At 37.7% G+C, this 8,896-nt stretch overlaps 1 protein-coding gene across 2 annotated transcripts; it reads right to left on the bottom strand.

Moving 5' to 3' along the window:
• Positions 1–401: 401 nt before the first annotated feature.
• Positions 402–7,665, bottom strand: LOC113091427 (transmembrane protein 150A-like). Of its 2 annotated transcripts, XM_026256949.1 has the most exons (9): positions 7,506–7,665; positions 6,194–6,350; positions 5,591–5,835; positions 5,349–5,396; positions 5,175–5,261; positions 5,007–5,074; positions 4,257–4,384; positions 2,928–3,105; positions 402–1,429 (listed from the first exon to the last, which is right to left on the bottom strand). In XM_026256949.1, the coding sequence occupies exons 2-9, from the start codon at positions 6,251–6,253 to the stop codon at positions 1,125–1,127; spliced, it is 1,119 nt and encodes a 372-aa protein (XP_026112734.1). In that variant the 5' UTR covers positions 6,254–6,350; positions 7,506–7,665; the 3' UTR covers positions 402–1,124. The 2 variants fall into 2 exon arrangements, with proteins under 2 accessions (XP_026112734.1, XP_026112735.1); XM_026256950.1 differs by lacking the exon at positions 6,194–6,350.
• Between the last annotated feature and the right edge of the window lie 1,231 nt (positions 7,666–8,896).

Genomic DNA, 8,896 nt, shown 5'->3' on the forward strand with positions numbered 1-8,896 from the left:
CATATTTAGCAAATTAACTACATCCTTTGGCAACAGAAAAAAAGCGATTATGTAAAAAATATCACAAAACAATCAACAAAGATATGCAGGTAAAATAATGTAAAACGTTGAATGGATGCGGCATTTTTGGAGTGGTTTTTATGGCCCTTGACAGAAAAAAAAAATATCTATAAAAAGTTACAGGTACAGTCAATGTGAATATACTTATTCTACAACTTATCAACTGACAAGGAGGCAAGGTTAGAGCGTGTGTCACCTTACATCCCTTCCTCCTGATCTAAAGAATAATACAAAACCCAAATTGTCAGGGTGTAAAAACAAGAATGAAACAGGACAGAAGCAAGCCAGCATGACAAAACATTTATCTCACCCACTGCATCATTAAAAAGGCCACCTTTACAAAAAATGGGTGAATGAGACTTAATATTCTAAATGAGATTTCAATTCTAATATATCTTTCTTCTTACTCCAAAATAATAGGTGCTCAAAGGCTATAGTTCAATTCATATTTTAGACATTCACATTACAAAAATAATATAATACTCGGATCCTGATAGTCTGCAGTCCCAAAAAAGTGAAAAGAACTTAAATCTACAAGTTCATTCATAGTGTTACCTGCAAATCGTCCATTTGCAATTGTAAGTGTGGGCAAACAGTAACAAGCTCTAAAAGAGATACCCCTGAAACATTTGTGCATCGTGACCGTAAAGATTTACCCCATCGCCCAGTGAAACAGTTCAAGCAACAGCAAAGTGACCTCACAAAACCACTGGATCTGTGCTAACAACAACCTTAAAGTGGATCTAAAATCCCTGTTCTTTTGTAAAAATAAATAAATAATAATAAAAAAAAACTATTTTTCATCCACATACAACCCAACAGAAGCTTATCGCAAGGCAAAACAGGACGCAAAAAGACAAATCTATCAGACAAGGTCTAAAACTGAAACTGTAGTATACATCAGACACACTTATAAACCCGTTCAACTCTGAACCTGCCTCGAATCAGACCGGGCTGTTCCTCCAAATCACTTCAATCTCAGCTCAAGTGTGGTTTTAAATGTAGGATGCACCGTTGTGAGGCTTTCCACCTGGCAGTATGTGACTGCGTTTGTGCTGATGTGTTTAAAGCATTGCCACGTTCTCATGAGTGCAGTTCAGATGGGTGGAGGTGCTGCTTCCACCTGGAGATTTCAAACCCTTCGTGGTGGTGCCTCCCAGGGAGTCTGCTTGGATGTCGTCTCCGATCATAATACCGGGCCCGTGCGAGAGGTTCCGCTGGAGGCCGGCCAACATGGTCTCAGTTGTGACCGTGCCAAACTCGTAGGTGAAAGTCCCGTAGAACACGAGGATGACTACAGTGAAGACCCACTCACAGATGGCCGCTGCGTGTTGTAAGACAAAGCTCTCATGGATGAAGAATATCCCACCTGAGAGGAACCGTCAAGGATTCAAACCTTTTCAAAAGGAAGCTTACATGTGTGTGAGCGGAAGGCACAGCTGCCAAGAATTAAAGTGATAGTTCGCCAGAAATGAAAATTCTGTCGCCATTTACTCACTCTCAAGTTGTTCTAAACCTTTAGGAGTTTCTTTCTAGTTTGAAGAATGTGTGTAAACATTTACATTTAGCTGACGCTTTTATCCAAAGTGACTTACAATTGCTATATATGTCAGAGGTCGCACACCTCTGGAGCAACTAGGGGTTAAGTGTCTTGCTCAGGGACACATTGGTGTTTCACATTGGATTTGAACCCAGGTCTCTCACACCAAAGGCATGTGTCTTATCCACTGTGGTAACACCACCCAGAAAACAGTTGCTGGTCCCCATTCCAAAGGCTATTTAAAAGGGATAGTTCACCCAAAAAAAAAAAAAAAAAAAAATTACCCCGATTTACTCGCCCTCAAGGAATCTTAGGTGTATATGACTTCATATCATCCAATCAATGTTAAATGATGGATGGATGTGCTTTATAAGTCATGGATTATTTACAGAGATACTGGTTAATTAGCTGCTCTCATAGTTACATCAGCCAGAAATCTGTTCCTTCTTCCAGTTGGGGAAAAAACTATTCATAAATCATTAATGAACAGAGCAGCGATAAAGCAGGAAGACTGGGAGACTCCAGCTGGGCTTATCTGTCTCCTCTGGAACATTTACACTGAAGCAATTAGATTATACCTCCACTATTATATGAGTCAGGGGCTTCATGATCGTGACCAGAACCTCAGCAGGAAGAGAAACAGATCAAGCCCAGTACTATAGCTTTTCTTGCCCTGTTCAGGTTATGCGCTATTATTTAAACAGCTGGCACTAAACAGGATTCTGTCATCATTTACTCGCCTTCATGTAGTTAAAAACCTATATATTTTTTTTAAATACAAAAGGCATACAACATTGTTCTTTTCCATGCAAATACAATGAGAAAGCTTGCAAATGCAAGTATCATAAAACTAGTCATATTATAGCTCAAATTTAAAGTAGTGCGAGATCTTTGCTTTCAAATTGTGAGGTGCAATGGATTATCAGAAAAAGAAATGTAGGTTAGGGACTTTGATCTTTCCATTGGTAGTTGATTAGATGAAATCAGATCTGAATGCAAATGCATTCTCAAAATATCTTCTATGTTCCACAAGAGAAAGAAAGTCACAGGTTTAGAATGACATGTGTATGAGTATGTTGGTGAAGTAGCCCTTTAAAAGCCTAAAGGGAGACTCACTGTATGGAATAAAGCAACCAGTATAATTCCTAAGATATTAAGTCATTCGTATGACATCAGTATGAAGAAATTTTCATTTTGTGTGAACATCACATTATTATTAAATTGCAATAGTTCATGATGTGCCACAGGTAATATGGTAGCAACCCTTGTCAGGAGAAATTAGCAACACACACATCATTTTCCAGCCATATTCAATAAGGAAGGATACTGAGAACCAGTGTGATGAGAGCACCAGAAGCCAGTGCCACACGCACATGAGCCATCCAGTAGTCCAGAGCGGTGACAGCCACCCGGTAGGTCAGCAAACACTGCAAACACACGAACAGAATGCCTGCTGGGAAGGCAGCACCCGCTCCTACATAGTGTAGTGTTTTAGCATGGTCCACCTAGTCGAAAAGCAGTACAGTACAGTGTTATTCAAGTAATAAAAAATCATTCAAATAAGAGACCAGGACACTGAAAAATGATGACAGATGTATGACATCTATCCTGGACAAAGTGGACCAAAAAAAAATAGGGCTGCCCTCGACTAAAGATTTTTCTAGTCAATTAGTCATCGTTCATTTGAGCAATTAGTCGACTAATCACACGTTTATATTAATAAACCACATAATTCATAATGATGAGATTTTTAAGCTTATGGCCTATCAGTGCTCAAACGCACGCATTATACTTTTCACAGTGCACAGGCAGAAGTAATGGTCATGAATGCGTCAGGGACTGCCTTAACATTGTAATAATTCACTGATAAACTAGTATTTTCCGTTTTTTGTTTTCATCTCCACAGTGGACATGCAAATATGCAATATTAGTTTTCCATTTAAAATGGTTCATTTAAATGAAGAAAATCTACTTTCTATTGATATATTTTTCATGTCGGTGAGGCAAACACAGAGTTTCGGTGCCTTAAAAAAAAAAAAAAAAAGACACACTCAAGTGCACAGAGACCTAAGAGACCCAATAATGTTTGCTTTCATTATTTTACAAAAGCACAATGTTCTGTTGTTGTTTTGAGTGCACGCAAATAAAAGTTGTACTTTCACAGATTCAAAAGATGTAAGTTATTATTCTGGATGAGCAGAAATTACAGCGTAATATAAGTTAAATGCAAATGATCTATCTATCTACCTACCTACCTATCAGGGGACAGAAAAAAAACACAGTCAACTTTGACTTGCTGCAACAAGAAACTTGCTTATTGTGCACTCTGTATACGGATGGAGGTGCTATTAAAGATTAAAATGCCCTCTAAAAATCCATTTTGAAGAATGAGATGGCAGCATATTTGGATCAATACTGATCTCTTTGAGAACATCAGCCTTTCTGAAACACAATTTACGGTCTATGATAAGACTAAAGGTGAAGAATCAGCCCTTAATATCTTCTCATACAGCATTAACAGATGCCCAAATGCTTCTTACCATTTTTGGTTTCAGTGTTGTGAATAGTGAACTGGGTGATCTACTCTGAAACTAAATGTTTTTATCAGATAATCATCACACATGGATCAGTGTTTAGGCAAAATTGTCTGACTGACCTGGAAGTTGCCCACCATGACCAGTCCAACAGCATTGGTGCATCCAGACACAAGTCCACTAGTGTTGAGCCAACAGTGGTTCCTGTGCTCAATGATCTGAGCATACCGTAGCATACACACCAACACGACTGCACATAAAAAGAGAACAGAAACACTAAGCAATCAGACCATTTCACATGCGTGCAGTTTGGAGTTCCTGTTTGTTTTGTTTGTTAATTTTTTTCCATAGTATAGAGCACTTGTAGAGCACAGTGCTGCTGTTTTTTTTTAGTTTTAACTTTCACAATATTTGCAGTTTTACCCATGTAAGATAACAAATTATCAAATCAGTTAGGACTTTTACTTTTTAACCCGTATTTGCCCACACAAATCTTATTGTTTTAATTTCCATTCATGAGATTTGTTTTGGTTTGATTTGTTTTAATGCTGTGGTGTGTAAAAGTGTCTAATAACACACCCCTGATTTCAGATCACAGCTAACCTTCAGCAAGACAAGGACAATCAAACCCCTAATCACGAAATCGCAACATATCAGCTGACTCGTAACACAACACATCATGAAAGGAAACACAGGAAAGCATCCAATATAGATGACGCAATAAGTAACATGCCTGTAAGTCTCATGCAGGTATCTGTTTTTTGCAACACTTCTGCCACTCTGAATGCTTCCATTCATGCTTTTCTTCTCTGTTATTCGATATGTCAGTGTTTGTGTAGGATATGTGGAAATACGAGAACAAGTAGTCTTACCCATGAAAGCTCCCACATTACCAACGAGACTGAAAAGACAGCTCTCGGGAGGGTAAGATCCACATTTACTGAATCAAAGTTTAGACAAAGACATTGTCAGATCATACTGGAAATAAACACAGACTCAAACTAAAGAGGAAGAGCTCGAAATAAAGCGTATATGACTACCTGATGAGGGGGATGTCTTGAATGGTGCAGCATGTTTTCGGGAAGCCCGGCTTGGCTGTTTCCTCTGTGCATGTCACATTGTACGACCTTTGAAATAATGGAGTCGACTATCAAATTACATAAACGTCATATGGTTTTAAATAAACGGAGTGAAACAAGCCCAACTTAACTGACCAGTTCTCAACAGGACAAACATGGTGGTTCATTACAGCCATAGCATATCTGAGGACAGAGAAAAACAACACTCTATTGTTTATGCTTGCCATTTAATGTAATTGAATCTGCATATTTGAAAAAAAAAAACAACAACAAAAAAACTCTGATTTCAACTTTTAAAAACGATTTGATGTGACAAACGATAATTCATGCATTTTAATGCATCTATGATTCATGAGTGGCAGCATATTAAAACTCACACTATCCATATCCCAGTGATAGAAAAGGCAGCCAGGCTGACAGGCAGTATTATCCAGGCAGTCATTGGTCTGACAGTGAGGCCAGTCTGTCCCAAGCATGAGGGGGAGGAACACAGAGGGCTGGTGGGGTGAGACACAGGGGGGATGACGAGGGGACACTGACATGCAAAGACACACAGGGAGGGGACATGAGAGGAGGAGAGGGATGCCACGCTGCTCCTTCCTTCCGGCCGCCAAATCCAGGCCTTATCAGTGTGAACAGAGGAGAGAGACAAAACATATAAACTCTTCAGTTAAAATAAGCAATAATTCTTCAGTTAAAAAACACTTTACTGGTCAACTTTAAAGGCATTGAACAGCATTAGCATTCTATTTTACTTCTATAACATTGCATTTTGCAGAGCGAGAGCGAATGTTCAATAAGATAAAAAAAATGAGTGGAAAGGAAAGGTCAAAAAATAAGAGGGATTGGGACATCAGCCATAAAAAAATGCTTTTGGGGTGGGGCAAGTTAATACAGTTTGATGAATTTATCACTAAAAGAGACATTTGTTTTTCATGTGCACTGATAAATCATTGCAAAAATAAAGACCTTGAACGTACATTAAAGTCACAAAGAGACGGAAGTAGCGAAAGATCTTTCTTTTGTATTGTGCTGTACATCCAAAGTGCAACAGATTATCGAAAAAAAAAAAGCAAAAATGAAGGGTGGGGTCTTGGTTCTATCCGGTTATTGATTGGATGAAGAGCTTGTGGTGACCTGTAAGAAAGGACAGAGTTTAAGTGGACTACATGATTGGAGAAGCTCAGCATAAGTCACCAGAAAAAAAGTATGTCGCTTCGCCGGAAGGTCCAGTTATCCAGTTATATTTCTGGTTTAAAATTTAAGTCAAAATAATAATAATAATATTAAAAATAATAATAATATTAATCCATAAGAACAGAAATCAGAAAATGGACTGACTGAACTTTCATTTCATTGAAACTTTAAGGAAGGAAAGAGAAACTAAACAAACCAAGCAAATGTTCATACACAAGTATTAGTTGTCAGTCTCAGTGTTTTTAGTGCTTATTTCCATTTGCAATTTGCCCTTTTTTACCCATTGCTTAAGTAACTAAAAGCACTTCTAGTCCAAAGTCAATCCTGCAGTTTGAGTGTGTGTGCTGCAGTTAAATTTATTGTAAAAACACAAGCTTTACTGGGATTTTCACATTATTTCCACATGATGCTGTCTGAAAACCTGGCAAGCAATACTGACAAGTGGTAGACCACTAATGAGTTGTGGTATGATGACTACAATGCTGTCTAGACAGGTAGCCCACTAAGTTTTTAAGCATGTAAGTTATCAGTAAATCTAAACGTTACTTTAAGATATACTGTACACTACAAGCATCAATACATAAAAGGCTGCCACTGATATTCACATCAGGCAAGTGAATGAGCTGCTGTGTTCATGTTACTCATTTGAATTAGTTAAAACTAGTGTCATACAGGTGGCCTTTGTTGATCTCATTGGATCTTTTGTATAATCAAATAGGGCTTGCAAATCTTCTGGTTCGTTTCTAAATGTGCTGGCCGACTCTAAATGCTCAGGTAACGTTAGCTCAATTCCGTGGTCACTAGCAGTGAAGCTAACATCGGCTGTTTCGAAACCTTAAGTGCGCTGCCTTCCTAGACAGCATTTCGGAAAACATTCAAACACAACTCAGATGTCCCAAAATGCTGTCTAGGTAACGTTAACGTTAAGCATCTCACCCGGTTCTGAGACAGCCACTGAGTCCACAAAAATCTGGAAACGACTGCTGCCGTGGAAAAAGCTAATCCCTCATTGCTTGTAAGCGAGTTCAATGGATAATACATAATATAACAAAATATAAAAATGTTATGTTAAACAAGACGTTCATATTTACATACCTTAAGTCCTGCTGCTCCCTGCTTCCAACCTCTCTCAACCTTGGTTGTCGCTTTAAGATAAGGCACTGTTACTAAACCTGTTCCTCGCGCCTCAATGTAATTGTAGTTTCTTGTCTATTTAGAAAGAATGCGTTGCAAGGTGTCACAATATTCGCTGCACTACTTTACCCACAATGCTAATGTAAGGGAGCCGATGAGGTGGAAATCGCCAAGATTGGTAATACAGCAGCGTTCAAAGGCCAACAGTGTAACTGCTATGAAAAAATTACCTGAGAGAGAGAGGGGAAAAAAGTCCAAGCTTACTATTCGCACACGTTCATGGAAAGGCAGACTCTATAGAGAAGGTGGATTTGCATCCAAAAGGTTTAACTTTGCTCTCAGGGCAAGGTTATTTTTCATAAATGTCAGATTAGAGCAATTCGACACATTTTCATAAGGGCAAGTTGTCACATGATTTGATATATTTATATACAACATTTAACGTTTGCGGTTTCATGAATGATGTTTAAAATTACCTAAAAAGTGTATCACATTTTACCTTTGTATACAAAATGATCTATATTTTGTTTGTGATGTTGGGTATATTGTCTGGTGTGACATGTAATTTTTATTTTTTATAACCATGGTACAAAAAGGATATAAAAGTAATAACACGTCTTGGCTTCTGTAAGATTTTAATAATGCATGATTCTTTGTCAGTCTCTCTTGCTATGAAAAGTTCAATTCTGTATGATGTATTCAAAACATTGTTATAATAATGCATTTAAATCAGTCCACCAGGCATGAAAAATCTGAAAATATTAGCATAATTTCAATTACTGATACCATTATTTAAGATTATTATTATTATAAAAAAAAAAATTGTTTGCGTTTCCTTGCATTTTTTGCGTTTTATATTTACGATCAGTTTGTTGGGTCTGTCTAAAGGCAGAAAATCACTTTTTTCATATGCATAAAGATATTATCAATACAGTCTAAAGAAAATATGATATGGGAGACTTGTTCATTTCAGACTAATTAGCAACCAAACTACTAAACAGTGGGTTCCTTTATATTTTCATTCACATTTTTGAGTGATGATCATCATTTTTGTCTAAATAATTCAAGCCAATTTTCACAAATAAATGTAGTGTAATTTAGGATCAGCTTCACCATCTGGGCTTTACAAATGTTACTTGTCCCTAGATGGCAGCAGCAGACCACAATCAGTCACATTCCAATATGAAATAACGGTTGCAATACATTAAACAACATGATAGCTTTATGTTGTGAGGTCAAACGCATCTCTTTAATTCTTGACACACAAAAGAATACCTGACTGATCTCTGTCACCTTAGTATTCTGTTACCTACCGTACCTTGTTGCTGTCAGTTCATTAAAAATATCTAGGT

The sequence above is a fragment of the Carassius auratus genome, unplaced genomic scaffold (assembly GCF_003368295.1).
Source record: "Carassius auratus strain Wakin unplaced genomic scaffold, ASM336829v1 scaf_tig00214183_4049273_7079891, whole genome shotgun sequence".
Lineage (NCBI taxonomy): Eukaryota > Metazoa > Chordata > Actinopteri > Cypriniformes > Cyprinidae > Carassius > Carassius auratus.